This window comes from Rhagoletis pomonella, unplaced genomic scaffold, assembly GCF_013731165.1.
Source record: "Rhagoletis pomonella isolate Grant_MI unplaced genomic scaffold, Rhpom_1.0 Rhpom_scaffold_00007, whole genome shotgun sequence".
NCBI classification, from domain to species: Eukaryota; Metazoa; Arthropoda; class Insecta; order Diptera; family Tephritidae; genus Rhagoletis; species Rhagoletis pomonella.
This window is the reverse complement of record NW_023458561.1, coordinates 1,771,848-1,793,813: the sequence shown is the minus strand read 5'-3', so window position 1 is coordinate 1,793,813 and position 21,966 is coordinate 1,771,848. Positions and strand designations below refer to the sequence as shown.

The following is a 21,966-nucleotide window of genomic DNA, read 5'->3' as shown; positions in this document are numbered from 1 at the left end:
TTTTCGAAAATTCAGCATTAATCCGTTACATTTACACCATAATATGAGGGAGTTAAATCATTCTGTAGAGCTACGCAGTCTTCAGGAGGCTTAATAGGATGATAAAGTTTGAGATCGTCGGCGTAAAGTAAACGTTCACTAAGTTTTAAGACCTTAACGACATCATTAATAAAGATAGTGAAGAGTAATGGGCCTAGATGGCTACCTTGGGGTACACCAGAAGTAACTGAAATTGAGAGAGACTGTCACCAACTTTGACTATTAACTTCCTGTTTTTCAAGTAGGACTCAAGCCAAGTTAAAGCGATGTAATGAACTCCCATCATCCCCAATATGGCGATAATTAGGTCATGGTCTAAACTGTCGAAAGCCTTAGTGAAGTCTGTCTAGAAAACATCGACCTGAGATCCATTCTCTATTGCGTCCAAAGCGAAATTTGAAAAAATAGCGAGGTTGGTACTTGTAGACCTTCCAGGATAGAAACCATGCTGCTGCATGCCGGTGCTTGAAAGCGGAGAATAAGTATTTATATACCAGCTTGTCTAGTAATTTTTGAATTATTGAGAGTTTAGCGATTGGTCTATAGTTTTCTACCAGATTCCTTAAGCCCGATTTAAAAATAGGTACAATGAAAGCCATTTTCCACTCATCTAAGAAAGTACCTGAGTCAAGGCTTTTATTAAAAATTTGGGTCATGAACAGTGTGTTAGCGCAGTTTTTAAAGAAGCAGGGTGGCAGGAGATCGTAACCTGCTCCTTTTGAGGCGTCTAACTCTAATAGACCCTCAAAAACCTCTATTTCCGATACCGATGTTAGCTACCTGCTGTAATTGAAATGATTCGGAGCAAATTTCAGTATTTTTAAAGCTTTCATATACGTGACCCAAAAAGTTCGCAAACAAGTTGGAAGACTCTAGGGCAGAGGTTGAAATAGATCCTTTATATTCCATCGATTTGAGGATGCCGTTCATTTTGCATTTGGAGTTACAAAATATCCAAAAAGACTTAGAGTTACTTTTGTTTTTAGACTCCATCGATTTTATGTAGGTTTTGTGCAAGAACCTAGATAGGGTCCCGAATTCCTTTCTGAGCTGAAGAAAAATTCCCTTATCTTTTATGGACAAGGTTCTTTTGAACTTTTTGTATGCTTTATTTTTTTGGTATTTCAGCTTTAACAATCTTGTGTGTATAGGGACGTAAAGACTTAAGCATTCTTCGACAGCTATTTTGAAAGTAATGTACATATTTATTAAATCCAAGTGTTTTAAGATCTTGTTTATGGCAACATAATTGGCCTTGGCGAAGTTATAGTAGAAGGAGCACTGTTGAATCTATAAAAAGAAAAACTAATCACTAGGGCCTTATGATGAACAGATTCATAAGTCAGAGGTGAGTCGCATCTTCAGATCTTATAGACTAGATCATTACTTATGAAAACTAAATCTAATATTCTATCGAGATCGTTGGCGATATTATTTATTTTAAATAAGTTGAGCGAATACAAAGAGTCGCATAGTAGACATTTTGAATCTTGTTTTAAGTTGAATGGAGTTAAAATGAGATCTTCAACATTAAATATCCATTGAATGTTACCTAAGTTGAAGTCTCCCATAATACAAGGTGCCTGGAAGGGCTGTAAAGAACTTACTAGGGCATTTATGTTGCTAATATGGGTTTGGTACATTACGTAGTCGCTATTGGGCGGAATATAACTAATGACAAACATTATCTCATTTACTCCATCTTCACGTGGATCTCCAATATTAACAGCAACACACATTTGCTCGGTGAGAGTGTCTGTTTGCATAAGACCCACTTCACGGCTAGCGAATTTAGTTGACACCGCAATGAGAACCCCTCCACCTCTTGTAACACCCGAGTGTAAAACCCGGTCTCTTCGGTACACTTCATAATGGGCATTGAAAAGTTCGGACGAGAGAAAATCTGCTGTCAACCATGTCTCAACTAAGATGATAATATCATATATGTGCTCTGACGTTGCTAGATACATTGAGTTTGTTTTTGTACGTAGGCCGCCGGCGTTATGAAAGTAAACATTTAGCTCAGATTTATAAGATGTACGGGGTTGTGAAGTTGTATTTTGGATATTGGGTGTTATGCGATTAGGATAAGTATCCGAATCGGTTACGCAGCAGGCTCATGACTTCTCTGTTTCGGGGAAAAATTAAAGGGGCGAACGGTGACGTTGGCGGGCCAAATCTCTGCGTTCAGTAACTTTCCGAAAAGTGATTCCGTGACACCCAGCTTAAAATTAACCCGCGTCAGGGAGTCCGTCGATACATCCCGTTTAATGAGCTTGAAGAATGATAACGTTTGCTTGTCAATGCCTGTATGTCTGGCCACATAGTTGATTATATCTTCTGGTTCAACTTTCGGTAGAAAGGAAAACAAATGTAGCCATTAGAAGTGAGAGGCGACGCCCAGTTCAGAGCTTTTGTTAGCACCAACAACACGCACCCCATGTTTATGTTTATCATTCGTTTTGATTTCAACAACGCTGTCTGAGCTATGATTATTATCGATGTTTTGATCGCCTTGCTTCACAGTGTCACTAGCCGAGGCCGCTGCCTGAGTCGAATATGCCATGGGAGCCAAAGCGGAGGGAGAAACAGCAACACAAGCAGATGGGTTCGTACTCGCGCTCGTATCAGCAACACTAGCAGAGACTGCAGAGCAAGAGATTCTATGCGTGGGCGTATTAAGAGTACGCGCAGTAGAACTAGCATCGAAGTCGTTGACGCCCGCGGCAGCAGTATTTATCTCTTTTATGCAAGAATGATAGAATACAAGATTGCGCCGATCAGAGAGGATTTTTGAGAATAACTTTTGTGTGACGTCACACTGGTGCAATTGCGAGAGAGAAATGCCAAAACGTGAGCAAGAATGGAAGAAGAAGAAAAAATGTTGCAAGGAAAACGTAAACAAGTTGCACAAGTGTGACGTCATGCAAACAACGATTCTGTCAAATTCGTTAAGAGAGGAATAGCGGTCCGAGATCGGCGCAACCTTTGTATTCTCTCAATCGTGTCTTTTATGTAACTGTTCGCCTTTTGCTTTGTGTTAAGAAAGTCGCGTATATGCGTGCGAAGGCTTTGGACCTCATCAGTCAGCGATGAAATGGCACACTCTTTATCGTGGAGCTTACTTTGCAAAGAGCACAGCTCTGTACGAAGATCTTTAGTAGTTTTAGCAAGAGTATTCTTATCTTCATACAGAGCAGTTACAAGACTAAGTACGCGTGCGTTCTCCGCTCTTAACGTTGCTATTTCGTTGAAAACAGCCCATAGGGTTATTTCGTGCGTATTTACATCTTCGGCCTGCTGTTGAGTTATATCCAAATCCTGACTCAGATAGCCTGGCTCGTAGTTACCAACAGCTTCGTCAGCAGTAGTACATACATCTGAGAAGGCCGATGGGGGAGGTGAGCGAAGTGACTGACGACGATAAATACTGCCTACCTGCATTATGCAGCAAATCCAGATCAGACAAACGCAAACCGACACAATCCAAGTGAAAAAAGTCAATGCACTTAGCGCACTGCACTTTGTTCTGAGTACGCTCAACTTTGTGTCCACATTCACAAGGCATGATAAAGTGTTAGATTGCTGATTTTATTATAAGCAAATTGAATTATTGTTATTATTATTATTTTTTTTTTCTTGTTAGAGTCACTAAATCGATTTAAAAAATCGATCACTATTCAAAGCTAGTCACTGTATGTGAAATTCGCACGAAAACAAGTACAAGTACCGGCTTCAATACACTTTTTTTCGAGTCTATTAGCGGAGCGATTAGAAACACGTCCGTTCGCTACAATGTTATGTAGTCGGAATGTAAAGATGTTATATTTATTCTGCTCTAATTTTACTCTAGCCGTGTAATCAGAATATGGTATAGCCTGGGTTTTATTGACTGAAATGCAGTAATAATTTTAGGCACAGCAGGTGTTTTTATTTATGTACATTAAAATATCTCCAATAAATTATATAATAGTAGAAATGTTGTAATATTTAATATTACCTAATATTATTTCACCGCATGTTTTTAATACTTGAAAGCATCTATTAACATAAATGCATTTTCCAATACAATTATCATACATTTTTTTTTCGATAAAGTGGGTTTTATTTTAAGGCATTCCTGTTTATTGCCATTGAAAAAGCTAACGGAACTGGAAACTGAAGTCTCTTAAATTCGAAAGGCATATCAGAAAAAATTAAAAGGGTCATGTGACCTGTGGTTCGAAGTTATGGCTGATAAAAAATTCCACGCTTATGTTATGTTACTATAAGTACCTACCATAGATATATCTGCATACCAAATTTAAAAATTATGTGGCCTACGGCATCTATGGCTGATTAAAAATTTCACGACTATGAGATTTGCCACGCCCCCTTTTTCAAACTCACTTACATATATATACCTTACTATAAGCACCTACCATAGATATGTCTGCATACCAAATTTCAAGTTCATGTGACTTATTGCTCCGAAGTTATAGCTGATAGAAAATTCCACGCCTTTGGGATGTGCCACACCCCCTTTTATAAACTTAGATATTATAAGCGCCTACCATAGACATGTCTTCGTACCAAATTTCAAGCTCTTTTGACTTATGATTCCGAAGTTATAGCTGATTAAAAATTTGCAAGGCCTATGGGAGGTGCCACACTCCGCACCCAAAACCACACCTATAACCTTCCCGGGGTAAAAACAAATAAGTGTGCAAAGTTTCGTGCGATTCTGTGTCGTGGTTCAAAAGTTGTAAGGTAATAAGCAAACAGACATTCACATTTATTAACATATAGATAGATAGATAGATAGATAAATTACATTTAGAAATAAAATAAACAGAAAGGCCAGCAATATATCAAGATAAAAAATTTTTATTTTTTTTTAATAATGAGGTGGGGAATTTTACGAAACATCGGGCGAAATCGGGGAATTTCATAGTCGAAATCGGGGAATTTCATAGTCGAAATCGAGGAATTCTCAAAAATGGGTTGGCTACCCTGGTTTGAATCAACATCACAGCGAGCGATTAGTGCATTTGTACATATGAGCATGTACCATGTATTAGTCTGTTCCAATAGCAGTCCCGTTTACAGGATTTAGTCAGAACTTACAGGAAGTCGTTCCTATTGACATAAAACCGGTACACTTTTGAGAGAGTAACTGATCAACTGTTCCTGGTCAGAAGTTACAGGATTTAGTCCGCAGTTTTTTATCCTGTAAGTTCAAGAAAAGTGTCAAACGATCAGCTGATTTGCATGTGCAAACAAAAACAGAAAGCGGTGAAAGCAAAGAATCTTATATTTGTAAAAAAAAATGGAAGTAAACAACGGAATATTTGAATTTGTATAGATTTTAATAATTATTTAGTGATATTTTAGCCAAATCAATGTTGTACCAATGACATTTGAACAAACCGACTGACGTTTTTACAGGAAATAGTGCTTTTTGCGTTCCCGTGCACTTCTGCAACTGTTCTCCTCTTACTCTCACTTGAGACAGTAAAATTGTAGTTTGACAGTTCCACAGGCTTTAGTCCGAAGTTCAAAGGAACAGACTATATGTGTGTGTGTTGTCACCGCTGTGCATGCTTTGTATACATATACTTTCTTAATTACATATGAAAAAGCATCCGAGACGTGCGAAGCGCCATCCGTGCAGTGAAAAATGCTTCATTTTAATACGGGCGTATTTGAATTGAATATTTATATTATACGTAGTGTATGTATAATGGTAATATTCAATTTTGAACACTTTTCACTTGATTTAAATACGAACATTTTGAAACGGTAATCAAATAAAAAATTTCATTTTTACGCGTACGTAATAAAATGTCTGGTAACCCAGTTGAAGGAAGATGAGGAGAAGCTCGGCCAAACACTAACATATGTGTAAGCGCCAATCTATTATTATTATTATTAATCCAGTTGAATGTAAAATTTTCTGCAATCGCCGACGGAATAGCCAAAAAGTAATTTTCCAATTTTCGGTTTACGGAAATTAAAAGCTATTTTAGAAAATCACTTTACATGTATAACTGCTCCTGTGATTCCTTTTCGAAGCTCTGAGTTTAACAGACTAGAGCCTTTTGTAGGAATTGGTCATTCCATCACAATTCGAAATGGAAAGTGACATGAAGAATTAATTTAAATATTTTTTTATATTTTTCTTAGTCATATGTACATACATATTTATGTGTGTATAACTATTTATATCATTTAAAACAAACTTACAATTTCACTCGTGGCTTTGGATCGCCCATCACCTTGATCATAAACCGGAAATGTGTATTTTCCAACATTTCAGCATCTTTCAACTGCACAAGGAAAACCGGCGCAACATTTGTTTCTGTTTCGTCATGTCCTGAAACTAAAAAAAATAAAATATATATTATTAAAACTTAAGTTTGACTTCCTGACGTTAAAGTGTTTTTATAAATGCTCAGAATAAATAGAGAAGTCGATTTAGCCATGTCTGTCCGTCCGTCCGTCTGTGCACACGATAACTCGAGTAAAAATTGAGATATCTTAACGAAACTTGGTACGTGTACTTCTTTCGAGCGTAGGACGGATGGTATTGAAAATGAGCAAAATCGGATAATAACCACGCCTACCTCCCATATAACAGTAATTTTCAGAAATACGAAAACTGCGATATTTTAGTAACTGCTGAAGATAATTCGCTCAAAATTGATATTTACAATAACTTTTAAACGAAAAATAAGAATATCAAAAACTTTTGGAAAATGGGCGTAGCCATATACATGTGTATATCTTGGTAACCGGTACACAAATTTCTTCCAAACTTGGCACAGTTGTTGGCCTTGGTATAGCATACCAAATGGCTGGAAATTTTTAAAATCGGACAATTACCACGCCCACATCCCATATAACGCTAATTTCGAGAAATACGAAATTTATTCAAAATTGATGCTTGCGACAATTCTTTACCAAGAAAGACGTTTATGATAAAACCTTGGAAAATGGGCGTGGCCACCGCCCACTTATGATCACATGTATGTATCTCGGTAACCGTTCTACTAATTTGTACCACAGTCGGTATGATTATTGTGCTTGCCACATGAAAGCAAAGCACTGAAAATTATTGAAATCGGACTAAAATTATGGCCGCCTTTCATACAACGGTAAATTTCAGAAATGCTTGAAACTTCAATATTTCGAAATTTAAGGACGCTAATTTACTCAAAATTTATACACCCCGGCTTACCAAGTGCGGTAGCTTTCGGAAAGGTGAAAAACATATATTTAATACTTGCGCCGGGTATTTAATGTTTGACTCCACCCGAACTTATACTTTCTTACTTGTTCTATTTGAAATGCTTTCTATTGTTTAAGAATGTTGCGTGTTCAATAACATCATTGAATTTTACAATTTTCATTCGAAATTTATATCAGCCTTTATATTATACCTTTAGACGATATAAACTGCAATATGAGGCATTTCATGTCGGCCACCTCTGTGCGCGACCTCTAAGTATTTGGATGAAAGTTGAACATATTGAAGGTCTAGGTAGGGTTGCCAACCGTACTATAATATATAGTATTGTACTATTTTTGGGTCTGCGTACTATATACTGTTGGAAAAAAATATAATATGCAAAAATACTAGATTTCTTCAATTATAAATATAAATATATTTCTGTAATTTTTAAGAAAGAAATGTTTCAACATTGATGACATTTATACTGAAATATCAATATTAAAAGGAATATACTTTAAAACAAAGGGTCCACAGATCAAACGTGGCAACGTTTTTAAAAATACTTACAGCCGCTCTCAGAAACGTTCCTTAAACTAGCTCTAACGGGCACTTAACTAATGATCGTTAAAACTGTCAATTAATGTTTCCTCTCAGAGTAAAAAATTATTAAATGAAAAATTTAAATATGGCCCCAGTTGCGGCCCTTTATTTTTGTGGCATCACTCACTTTTTTCGTTCAGTTTGAAATCCTTACTAATATTATAAATCCGAAACTGAGTTTGTTTGTTTGCTACGCTTTCACGCTTAAACTATTCAACCGATCATCATGAAATTTTGTACACTGCTGTTATTTAGCCCAACTTAAAATATTGGATACATTTAATCTCGATTAGACAAGAGGGCGTGGCACCTCCCATACAAACGGAATTTTTCATACTGCATTTTTCAGGAAATATTTTTGGTAGATTACTGGTACTTGGTATGGAGACATATAAAATCATTCTCTACTCACGGATGAGGGCTGCCACCTTTTAAAAAAATCTAATTCAACTTCAATTAAGGGAGTTATTTATTTGAAAATTATAAAATTATATTAAAAAAATGGATGTTAAGAGACTTAAAAAAGCTGTAGTTTAATATATTTTGAAACGTTTGCCACCTGTTTGAAAAGTAAAATTTAAATTAATTATACGCAAGCCATCTGAAGAATTAAAATATGGTTGTCAAACAAAATATTGTTAAGAAACCTTAAGTTTTAAAGTTTTGAATAATATTGAAGTCTTACACAAGGGTTGCCATCTTTTTAAAAATTCAACTTAATTAGTTTAAATGAAATATTATAATAGAAGCAGACCCGGCGAACTTCGTCCTGCTCAAAATAATTTTTTTTTATTGAAACTTTTTGGTCCAACATTTTCACCACCAATTCACGTTTACGATTTCCATTGGCACGCTCATCGGCTAAGATTATGGTTTGGTGGTCGTTCTTGAAATTCTCTAATTGTGTAACATTTCATATAACGGTTAATCTCACAACGAAATAAATTTGAAGAACATTTCCTCTTTACTCCCTGGCGGCAACAATGATCCGGTTCTATAGTAAATCTGTCCCAGAAACTTTATAGTATAGTTGGTGACAATTTCAAGAAGGATGCGTATAATTGTTCTACAGAAATCCAATATACATAGACTTATTTCAGACGAAATACCTTAATAGTAAGTTTATTACAGTAAAAGGCGCGCAATGGTTTTGGCGGTTGATTTATCGGTGGTGATTTGAGATTTACCCATGCACAACTCAATTCAATATACTCAATGGGCAACAGATTTATTTATTCTGACATTCGCGGCACCTTTTCTAACTTGGCGATTGTTCGTAATGACTCCAGCGCCACGTGGCAGCTCTTTTTTGCAATAGTATTGCCTTTACAGTTACCAATACATATTTTGAATATTAGCCAACGTGAATCATCAATAAGATTTTTAGTAATAATTTAACTCTAGTGCCAACTGGCGGGTCAATTAGTGAATCTACACTATCCAGAGAGTTACAGAGTTACTCAAAAACTCACAAAAAATTTCGTTAAAATCCGTCCGAGAATTTAGGAGGATTTCACATTTGAATTATATATACGTTTGTACGGCGCCACGGCCTCTTTTCAAATAGCCCGTTTTTCTCCAGGAGTATAAGATTGATTTCATATATCTCCATACCAAGTTCCAGTACTCTACCATGAACATTTCCAGAGATATTCGGTATGAAAAATTCGGTTTTTATGGGAGGTTCCACGTCTGAATCAGGTTTCGGAAATTTCAAAAAAATCGGTTGGGCCGTTCTCGAGCTTTGCGAACACAAAAAACGGCTTTCAAAATATATATTGGTATAGATTGGTATGAATCGAAATGGTTTTGAATATGTATCACAATATGAGTGTTAGACGAAAGAGGTTTAAAAAGGTTGCCAACCGTTTAAAAGGTTAAATTCAAACTATTCAAAAATTTAAATGAATTAATACAATATGGGAATCAATCAAAACGATTTTAAAAGGGTTTAATTTCAGAACTACATGTAAAGGGTTTCCATCTGTTTAAAATCTCAATTGAGTAGAAAAAGTATGACCAGTGAGAAGTTTAAGAAAGTTTTAGTTTGAAAATATTTTGAAGATGGTTAAACAAATTTTAAACCTCCTGTTTTTGAATTGAGTTTCCTGGAAATAAATTTTACTCAATGTAGGACGCAAAAATTTCATACACTCAGCGAAGCGGGTGAGGGCGATCTAGTTAAATATAAAAATAAGTATTTATATCATTTTGCGCGCACTCGCTCAACAGATGCAATGGCTGAGTGAGCAGAGCACTGGCGTGCCATTCGAGAGATCCGAGTTTGAGTTCTTCTTGTTAAATTTTTATTGAATTTTGTTGCTTTTTTTATCTAATTTTATTTTGATTTAGGCTTTAAAAAGGAAACAATTTTATTTGATTAATTAATTTTTTAGAAACTGTTTGCTAAAAGACAAACAAAACCAATAATAGGCCAATTCTGGCATCTGTCTTTCAACTCACCGCAGTCTTTCGAGAGACAAAATTCTTTATATTCCGGCAACTATCTTGAAAGCTTTTCTGTTTTTCTAATGACTAATTGAAAGATGTCGGCCGCTGTGGTGTAGTGGTAAGCAGTGCGCGCTTCCACTCCGCAGCACCTGGGTTCAAACCCTGGTCAAAGCAATATCGCAAAAATATAGAAAAAAGGTTTTTTCTTAACAGCGGTCGTCCCTAGGCAGGCAATGGCAAACCTCCGAGTGTATTTCTGCCATGAAAAACAGCTTCTCATTGTAGCATGTATGGTAGTGTACTCTATTATTTTGTACTTGTGCATGATGTTTTGTAGTGATCTGTGTTTCAAATGATCCGACATAAAAGTTCGTTATCACACTCTCATTCACATTTCCCCTATATGTATGTATTTGTGTTTCTTGTCTGATTGTTTTGTTGAATGTTGTCTTGTTCTGGTTTATATGTTCTTATATTGTAAAATACTTTTTATGTTTCATTCTGATAAATGTATGTGTGTATGTAAATACTTATGTTCAAGGGGGCGTAAACTTGTGTAACTCGTTGTTGAATGTATGTAAAAGGGGAGCATGCGTACGTGACTCGTTGAAAAGGGAAGTGAACGAATAAGTTTTTCTGTATTGTGAAAATTTGTATTTCAAGCAGAATAAAAAGATTTATTGAACAGAGCGGATGTGTATTGTTAAATTACGGCATCCTACAGTTCAGAAGTAGGGATTGAGCGATCCTTCCGAGCCTTCCTGAAAATTGTGATTATTTTTTTTTGTTTTTTATAAAAGCTAAAACATAAAATATTTAAAAATATAAAACTGAGGATTAAAAATTATATGGACCCGATGCGCAGCTGCAAATTTAAATAATTTTAAATACGAAAAATGCAAGTTTAAAGAAAAACGAAAAAGAAAATTTGTGTCCTGTAAGGAGTTCAAGAAAGCACCGAGTATCCTGTCAAGAATTGAAGGAGGAAAGTAGAGGAACTAAAATATAAAGATTGTAAAAGGAGTGTATACGAGAAGATATAGAAGAAAGTTTAAGCAAAAGAGAAAATAAAAAAAATTAATTTATTGATATGGAAGAACCAATTTGCGTAAAGATTATTCTTTGGTTCAACTGCGGGAGTGGTTGAGGCAATTAAAATTGCCCACGTCAGGATGCAAAGCTACACTTGCGCTGCGGGTTAGTGAAGTGCCTAAAAATCAGCGTGGTGTTTGTCCCAATGTTCATTCTGGGGTAGAAGGTGATGCTGAGAGTGAAACAGACGAGGTACAAGTGCTTCAAGAAAATGAAAATGCAGCCCTTACTTCTAAGCAGCAAACAAATGTTGCAGGCCATGAAAGGTATGATAATGGTGGTGCTGCTGAAGTTGGCGTTTTGTTTTTACAACGGGAGGCAGAGTTGTTAAAGCGTGAAAAGGAGTTTTTAGTAAGGGAGAATGAGTTTCTGCGCAGACTTTCGAGTTTTGGTGAGAGTGCAGATGCAGCGCTGCCGCGTCGTGAGCTGAATAACCCAGTAAGCAGATCAGTTGACAATTTAAAAGGGTTGGTGCCGGAGTATAATGGTGATGCTAGTGTTGACGTCTGGGTTACACAAATTGAAAATATGAGAGTTGTGTTTGCGGTTGATGAGGATACTATGCGTTTGTTATTATTTGGGAAGTTAAAAGGCAAGGCACAGCAATGGTTGTATTCAAAGCCGAATTTTTTACTTGAAAGTTTTGTGCAGTTGGTTACCGAATTAAAGGAAGTGTTCGGTACAATACACAGCAAACTAATCTTGCGTAGAAAGTTTGAGATGCGTAAGTGGCAGCAGAAGGAGAGTTTTAATGAATATTATAATGACAAGGTGATGCTGGCAAATCCGTTGAAATTGGAAGAGGAAGAGTTGGTGGAGTACATTATAGATGGTATTGCTGATGAACAATTACGCATTCAGGGTTATCTGCAGTGTTACTCTAATAAGGCGCAGTTATTGCAAGCATATTCAAAAGTTAAGCAGAAAATAGCGGTGGTAAAGTCTTCAGCTATATCAGTTACAAAGAATGCTGACGTGAGATGTTATAACTGCAATTCGTTGGGTCACTATGCGTCAGAGTGCCGAAAACCTGCTAGGGAAAAGGGAGCTTGTTATGCCTGTGGGAGTAAGACGCATCGTGTTGGTGAGTGTCCAGATCGTAAGAAAGCAGTCAATTGTTTGGAGGGGAATGAATATGTAAGATCTTTTACATTTATAGTAAGACGTTATGGTAATTTATGTTTTTCCTTAGACTGTTTAATAGATTCCGGAAGTCCTATCAGTTTTATTCGAAAGTCCAGTGTTCCTGGCGAAATTAATATTAATTTATTTCCAAATGTTAATTCAGAATTTTTTGGTTTAAATAAATTGAAGGTTGAAACCTATGGAAAATTTTTGTGTTCCATCTTGTTGTATGGAAAAGAATTTGCAATAACTTTTATCATAGTAGCTGATAGGACAATGGTCTATGAAGCAGTCTTGGGTAGAGATTTTTTTAAAATTTGTGGATTTAAGATATTAAGAGATTATGGTGAAAATATTGAATTGGAAAGAGTGAATGGTCAGGGTGAATCAAAATTTGAGTGTAAAAATTGTGGGGACTTGAAAATTTTGGAGAATGATAGTAGTGATAAAGATTGCAAAAGTAAAGAAAAGGAAAATGATTCTGTTAAAGAGGGAAACACAAAATTAGAGAAATATGAAGACAATGATGAAATTTTGTTAAAAGATGTTAATGAAAGTGTAGAAGGTGTTAATGAAAGTGTGTGCGATGATAATGAGAGGATCAATGGTGAATTTTTATTTGATAGATTGTTGATGGTAGTTTCGCCAAGCGAACATCATGACGTCAACCTTAAAGTGGGGGAAAATGCTAGTTTTTCAGACCAAATGGAACTTAATGATTTGTTTGAAAAGTATTACATTAAGTGGCCACGCTTGCCAGAACCAAAGGTCAAAAGTCAGATGAAACTGACGTTGAATAGTGTTAAACCGTTTAGTTGCCCACCTCGACGCTTATCATATAGTGAAAATAATGAACTTCAGAAATTGTTAGATGAGTATTTGGAGAAAAACATTATTAGGCCAAGTGCATCTGAGTTTGTATCACCAATCGTTTTAGTTCGTAAGAAAACTGGTGATCTCAGGATGTGTGTTGACTTTAGGACTCTTAACAAAGTGACAGTTAAAGATAATTATCCGATACCGCTGATTGATGATTTACTTGATAGGTTAGTACATAAGAAGGTTTTTACCAAGTTAGACTTGAAAAATTGATTTTTTCATATTTTTGTGGATCCTGATTCGATTAAGTTTACTTCTTTCATAACCCCGCTGGGGCAATTTGAATTTTTGAGAATGCCATTTGGGTTAAGGAATGCTCCGTCAACATTTCAAAGGTTTGTTAATAAGGTATTTTCGGATATGATAAGACTGAATAAGGTCATTATATATTTGGATGATATAATGATAGCGACAGAAAGCGTAGAAGAGCATTTCAAAATTTTAGCGGAAGTTTTTCGAAAGTTAGCTTAGGTTAGATAAGTGTGAGTTTTTGGTAAGTCGGGTAAAATATCTCGGATATACTATTACAGAAGATGGCTTTAGGGCAGATGACAAAGGCCTTGAGGCAATTAAAAGTTTTCCAGTTCCTACCAAGCTACAATCTGTTCAGCGTTTTCTTGGGCTTTGTTCGTATTTTCGGAGGTTTGTGAAAGATTTTTCGTTAATTGCAAAGCCGTTATATGATTTAACGAAGAAAGATAAAAAGTTTCAGTTTGGTGAAATTGAATTGTTGTGCTTTGAAAAGCTTAAGAAAAAGCTGTTGGAGTCGCCTATTTTAGCTTTGTATGATCCGAATGATGAGACAGAGTTGCATTGTGATGTAAGTTGTGTAGGATTTGGGGCTATTTTGATGCAACGGAAAAAAGAAGAGAAAATGCATCCGGTGTTTTATTTTTCTAAAAGAACTAGTGAAGCAGAGTCGAAATATCATAGTTTTGAGCTTGAAACTTTATCAATAATTTATGCACTCAAATGGTTTAGAGTTTATTCGCAAGGTTTGAAATTTAAAATAATTACGGACTGTAATACATTAATTTTAACTTTAAATAAAAAAGAAATGAACCCAAGAATAGCAAGGTGGGCGCTAGAACTTCAAAATTATGATTATGTATTGGAACATCGATCAGGCAGTCGTATGCAACACGTAGACGCGCTTAGCCGTTGTAATAATATCTTAGTTTTAGAATGTAATACACTTGAGGAGAATATGATTATTTGTCAAAACAAGGATCGGAAGTTAAAAGAGTTGCGTGACCTATTAGAGAAAACTGAACATTGTTTATATGAAATGCGTAATGGTGTGATTTATAGGAAAAAAGAGAAGGAATCGGTTTTATTTTATGTTCCAGAAGATATGGAAAACCATGTGTTATATAAATACCACGACGTGATGGGGCACTTAGGGATAGACAAAACAATGGATATTATTTCGAAAAATTACTGGTTTCCTCAGATGAAACAAAAAATTACGAATCATACACAAAATTGTTTGCAGTGTATAACAATTTCAGCTAAACATGGTCGAGAAGAAGGATTTTTGCATACTATACCAAAAGGAAGTATACCTTTTGAGGTGGTACATATAGACCATTTTGGACCGGTTGATAGTTCAAGAGCATTGAAATATATACTAGTTGTGGTGGATGCGTTTACAAAGTTTGAAAAATTATATCCGACAAAAACAACAAAAACTAGAGAGGTAGTACGTGTATTAAAAGATTATTGTCGATCGTATAGCCGTCCCAAAACAATAGTGGCTGATAGGGGTAGCTGCTTTACTTCGGTTGAATTTTTGAATTTTTTGAAAGAAGAAAATATTAAACATGTTAAGATAGCTACAGGGTCACAACAAGCAAATGGCCAAGTTGAGAGGGTAAATAGAAACATATGTCCTATGATTGCAAAACTTTCAAGTTCGGATAAAAATGTTTACTGGGACAATGTAGTAGAAACGGTTCAATTTGCTTTAAACAACACTTTACATAGAACTATAAAAGAGTATCCTAGTGTAATGTTATTTGGGGTTAAGCAGCGAGGGAAAGTACTAGATTTGTTGAGAGAAAATTTAGTTGACGAGGTCCAATGTCAGGAACAAAGGTCTTTTGGGGATATTAGGGTTAGTGCAGCAGAAAATGAAAAGAAGTTGCAAAAATACAATGAAGAGTATGTAAATAGCAAGCGGAAGGCTCCGAACATATTTAAGGAGGGGGATTACGTGATGTTGAAAAATTTCGATTCTCACATTGGTGTGTTGAAAAAGTTAATTCCAAAGTTTAAAGGTCCATACATGATAGTTCGAGTGTTAAAAAATGATCGTTACGTGGTGAAGGATGTTGAAGGAAATAGGCAGAATCAAGGTGAATGAGGAGATCAGGAGATCTCAATTGTCAGGATGGCCGAATTGTAGCATGTATGGTAGTGTACTGTATTATTTTGTACTTGCGCATGATGTTTTGTAGTGATCTGTGTTTCAAATGATCCGACATAAAAGTTCGTTCACACTCGTATCACACTCTCATTCACATTTCCCCTATATGTATGTATTTGTGTTTCTTGTCTGATTGTTTTGTTGAATGTTGTCTTGTTCTGGTTTATATGTTCTTATATTGTAAAATACTTTTTATGTTTCATTCTGATAAATGTATGTGTGTATGTAAATACTTAGTTCAAGGGGGCGTAAACTTGTGTAACTCGTTGTTGAATGTATGTAAAAGGGGAGCATGCGTACGTCACTCGTTGAAAAGGGAAGTGAACGAATAAGTTTTTCTGTATTGTGATAATTTGTATTTCAAGCAGAATGAAAAGATTTATTGAACAGAGCGGATGTGTATTGTTAAATTACGGCATCCTACATCATAAAAATACAATCGCCGTTCGGAGTCGGCGTAAAACTGTAGGTCCCTCCGCTTTGTGTGACAACATCAAGGCGCACGCCACAAATCGGAGCAGAAGCTCGGCCAAACACTAACATATATGTAAGCGCCAATCTATTATTATATTATTATTATTATTATTATTAATTGAAAGATGTGCCAATAGCGTTGTTATATTTATTGGTTAGCAATAAGTTTTCTAAAAGTTAACGAAATGAAAAAAAAAATTTTGAAACAGGGAAAAGAAAAAATTTGAGAAACTGAATTTGAAAAAAAATGAATTAAAAAAGTTTCTAAACGTTAAATAAAATAAAAAAGATTAATTTTTTAAGCAATAACACTTGTTGTCATATTTATTTTTATTTGGAATTAAATTGCGACGATTGAAAATAATATAACTATTGCAGCAGACCTACTCGATATGAGGTGTAGAGATATTTCAGTGAGACCCGCTATCACTTTAAACGCAAACAATTGATCAAACACTCGGAATAAATATACAGCTGCAGCGCACCGACAAACACGTCTACTCAGCTTGACATTCTTTACTTATAGTATAGTAACGATATAATACTCATTTAAAATATCGCTGTAAAAACATCGGGTACCGATTAATATTGGGATAAAAAGACTCGATATTCCAAATATCAATACCAAATTCAAAAAATTAAATCTGAATATTGGTCTAATTTTCTAATAAAGAATGAACAATTTTGCACTTTAATAAGTGGTTGCTTATGTTGAGGTAAGTGTGTTACTTAACATCACCGAAGGCATGGGTCGAAATCCCGCCTCGTGCCAACTTAAGTAAGATAGTACACATTTGTGCTCTTTAAGGCCAAAAATATATTCATATTGCTTTTCATATAAGTTCCAAAGTATAGACATATTTATGGGCGTTTCCAGGGGAAGGTCATGGCACGACCTAGGTTTGCAAAAAATTGAACAACTAGGTAGCGCTGAAGTCAAAATAAAAATATATATTCGACATGAAATGCATGTTTTATTTGCGTTAAAAATTAGTTTAATAACAATATTAACAAAAAAGTTTAAATGGAAATTTTAGTAACGTAACGTCATGCAACATCACGTCAGATACTTCGGCTAATAAAAAAGGAGGAAAGATTTTTATATTTTGAAACTTGGAAAATTAACTTTAAATATTTAAAATATTAACAAATAAAAATTATACAAATAATCTTGCCCAATTCCCAGAGTTTTTAAATGTTGACGATTTCAATTTTTTTAACATTTCGTCACGCCACGCGGATTTTCCTTAAGCACGTAAAACTCGTAAGTTTACGAGGCTTTTATGGGAACGCCCCCTTTATGAAAAGTTGTAAATAGTTGCGTAAAGTGTCTGTTTGACAGATCAGCCAGGATTTCGTGAAGCAATTTTTGTTTCGTAGTATTTTCCATTACATACCGCCATCTTGTCTCTATCACTTTTGGTTAAAATACAATTAAAAATTCCGAAAATTAGCAAAAAATCTAAGTAAATACAGTTAGCGGATGAAATTCGTTCATTCTATTCGCTTATAATTTTTTTAATATATTTTCATTATTTTATCATACATTTATTTATATTTATATTTTGTATAAAAATTTCGGCCCCTCGGCAACACTGAAGTTTACGAGGTCATTTGCGCATCAATTTTACCTCTTAATTTTACGAGGGGCTCGTAAATAGAGCTCCATTCAAATTTTGACAGTTCTTTTGCGAGACTAGTAAATTTACGAGCTTTACGAACCTTTTACGAGTTTAAGGGAAGACCCCTATAAACTTTGTATTGTACATTTACGATTCGATACGATACAAAGGTTCTGTTACTCGATTCCAAAAAATATCGTTTGAAAACTATCGAGTAAAAAGTATCGGTATCGAATGGCAAAAATATCGATATGGTATCGTATCGTATCGAAATTAGTGTCCCTAAGTGTTTGTGTCAGTGGTAAACACCATACGAGACACTTGGTGACGGTTATTTTCGAGCTCTGATTTATATATATAAATATAGCAACAAAAAATTTAGCGTTTTGACACCATCCAATGTTATCCATTCCCCTGGCTGATGTTTGAACCGTAACCAGAGATGGTTTTTTTTCAAACGTATTGAACAATAATGACAATATTTTGTAAATTTCGTTATCAAATGAAACGTAAGAAACAATATTGCTCTTCACATCGAGCTCGGTATTCGGTAACTCGGTGTCCGGTAATTTTTTCTAATGTATTTTGTTTGTGTAAAATAGTGTTACAAAATACATGGGAAAAATACCGAACACCGAGTACCAAGCTTTGGTGTGAAGACCCATAATATCTACGATGCATGTAACCTGCCTATATACATATCGTCGCCTGGGTAAAAGATTGTCGTATGTAATTTCGGCAGGTTGTGTGAAATCGCGATTGAAGTTTGGAATGCAATTTCTCAAAAACGCGAAGATAGATTTTCTCCAAGGTCCCTGAAAATGTTACTAGTCCACAAAATTCTTAAATTATTTAATTTTTAATGTTTATTATTAATTAGTTTTGAGTTTATGAAGGATTTTCTTTAGTAAAATTTTGTCGTAAGCGTCATTTGTCCACAATTTGGCAGCCACATTGTATGAAATACGACAAAATGTGATAAAAATTTCTACTAAATTAACGACACTTTTTACTCAATATCTCGTAAACTAAAAGAGTTATCCAAAAATGGAGAACGCCATTTTTAAGATATTGATTAGTTCAATATTACTGCTTCACTAGGTAAATTTTTACTAAATTATCGAAAAACGTTTAGTCAATATCTCGGAAACTAAAGGAGATATCTAGAAACTGATAACACCAATCGAAAGACCTTATTTCAAAATCATAACTGTATCTATAACTAAAAATCATCAAAATTGCGCTTACGGCAATCTTTTACCCAGGCGACGATATCTATGTGTAGCAGGACAGCGTCTGCCAGGGCTTACTAGTAAATTTATAAATTTCTACTCACCTTGGCCCACTGCCAATTGTGCCGAGCATGTTGTACTCTCAACGCCAGCTGCTGCTTTCACAGTGTACGTTCCAGCGTCAGATTCTCTAAAATAATAAATAGAGAAAGTTTAATCAAAGCTATGTTTTACAAATTTAACCTGCGCCAAAAAAAATCTTAAACTGCTGTTGAATTGCTATACATTCACATAACTATAGAAAACACAATGAGGAAGTGCAAATATAACTTTAAGTGTAAAATAATGGTTTTCCTTCTGTCAGTTTTCATATCAAATTCAAATGAAAAAATCATATTTCAATTAAATTGCATTCGTGAAAGTTACTATTAAAGCCCAGTCAAGTTAGCTCAATGAATGGAGGTAAGCTTACGATAATTCGCATGAAGCTAAAAATTAATAGGAGTTGTGGGAACACCATTTTAAATGTAATGTAAAAAGTCCCCATTGATCCTACTACTGAAAAAAGGTCAAAAAGCCCTCAAAATTGGTTTTTTGCATTTTTCCACCAAACTTCAAGGTGGATTATAAAACAATTAAATAAAAAAACTTTTTAATATAACATACTAATACTATACTATACTATACTATACTATACTATACTATACTATACTATACCATATACTGCTCCCTCGTTATAACATAACAGAAAAGCAATTTAATGACCTTTTCCTAAAGTTTGGCAATAAGTATATTGTAGCAGGAGATTACAATGCCAAACGTACATTCGGGGTCTAAATTGATTACACTAAAGAACAGAAATCTATATAAAGTAATCCAGAACAGAGGATTTGACGTCTTCTCTACTGATCAGCCAACGTATTGGCCCTCTGACCCCCAAAAGATAATCGATCTTATTGACTTTGGTGTAACAAAGTGTATTGCGAGACACCATGTTAATACAGAAACATTATTTGATCTCTTTACAGATCATTCTCCCTGTCCCATGACATTATCAATGTTGAATAAAAATAAAAACAAACTCTTAAAGTAAGCACACAAACTGGGTAAAATACAAATATTATGTCAGTTTGCACATTGACCCGCAAATTCTTATTTGGACCAAGAATGATATCGACAGGGCAACTGAAAATCTCACTGACATAATAATTAATAGACAGCTGCATGAATGTAGTGGTTGGCATTTATGAGACAGTCGGTTGTGCTCCACAATGTTTGCTCACTCAACCCTTAAATGTAATTTCACAAATGTAATTTCAAATGTCAACGCATGAACGCAACAGAAAAGTAGCGAGTTGGTTTACTTTCGACGGCAACTGCGTTAACGTATTCGTAAGGGCGTCGTCTGTAACAACTGTCATACAAACGCATGTGTTCAATTTTATTTGACATTGATGCGTGACGCATTTTCCGGCGAACGCATGTTGTGTACCTTCGCTTTTAGCACGCAAGAAATAACCCATAATTAGATTTTTCCATAACTACTTAATAAATAAAAATCGTACTTATATTTATGTATTTTATTTATTTAAGATATGAGTGTGTACACGTAAGACTTTAAGTATTTTATAATACATCAATTGATGGAAATAACAAAATTGAAGGCTTATTTAAAATTTGAAGCAAACTTAAATCTAACAATAAATAGTTATAACTAATTTTAAAGTTTGAGGTACATCCAAGATCAAAAATGAGAAAACATAGAGATCGAGAAGAGGAGAGAGTTCAATCGCAATCACATTATATTTCCCGTGTTAAAATAACCGTGAATTACCTTTTCGTAGCTACCCCCAACCAAAGCAGTTTTGACAGATTCTGGAATGGACCCTGCAGGAAATTTAATTAGTTTGAAAGTAATTTATAAACTACTTTATTTCCGATGACAACTAATTGAAATTCTCACTATTTTACCTGCAACAAACTCATTTATTTAACATGGCGATGTCCTAGGAAGCAGCCATTTGCCTTTTCCTGCATGTATTTTCAACTACTTTAAAATGCATTTGGCTTAAACAACTTCAAAGTCAGTATGTTTCGTTTGAATACGTCTTCGTACTGCACTTCACAGATGCTTTTTCATAACTAAGAAAAACCGAAATTAAAAATTAAACGAGATTTGAACATGGACATTCTTGGCTACGACCAATTGTAGCGAACATCTTTGCACGCTCAGCTACAGCCAGACATGTAAATCTGCTTTCAAATGTTGAGTTTGAATTGTGTGCAAGCAGCAAGTCGACTGTCCGACTCTGCATTTAATTTCAACTACTTTAAAATGAATGTGGTTTACACAACTTTAAAGTCAGTATGTTTCTTTTGAATACGCTTGCGTTCTGGACTCCACAGATGCTTTTTCATACTTCCAAGACACAAATTTTTTTTCGAGCAAAAAGAGTATACAAATTCGAAAATTTACTCATTGCATTTGTTTTAAAGTAGTCTTTCAATTAGTTAATTTAAAAAAAAATCTATTGTTTCCGTCAGGGGAATTCCAGAGCCTCACAGCATTAATGAAAATGAGCCTTGACGAAGACAAATAGGATTATTTAGGAATAACCAGACATTGATGTCTACTTGACCTAGTTAATTGTAGTTTATCATAAAGGTATTTGGGAGTTTTATATTTGATGAGCTTGAACATAAATATACATTTTCTTGCCACAAGTTAATTAAAAACACCACATCCGAGAATTTTAGATTTCCACAAAGAAATGTGATAATATCTTTTGAGGCCATAGACGTAACGCGTAA

At 34.9% G+C, this 21,966-nt stretch overlaps 1 protein-coding gene across 1 annotated transcript in view; it reads right to left on the bottom strand.

Annotated features, from left to right (window-relative positions):
• Window positions 1-21,966, bottom strand: part of LOC118743562 (obscurin) — a 434,461-nt gene that overhangs the window by 296,518 nt on the left and 115,977 nt on the right. Inside the window, exons 6-9 of the mRNA XM_036476326.1 lie at window positions 19,260-19,345; window positions 6,273-6,400; window positions 3,165-3,477; window positions 2,477-2,781 (exon numbers count right to left, since the gene is read on the bottom strand). Of these exons, the coding sequence (XP_036332219.1) occupies window positions 2,477-2,781; window positions 3,165-3,477; window positions 6,273-6,400; window positions 19,260-19,345 (832 nt within the window). The remainder of the gene's footprint in view (window positions 1-2,476; window positions 2,782-3,164; window positions 3,478-6,272; window positions 6,401-19,259; window positions 19,346-21,966) is intronic.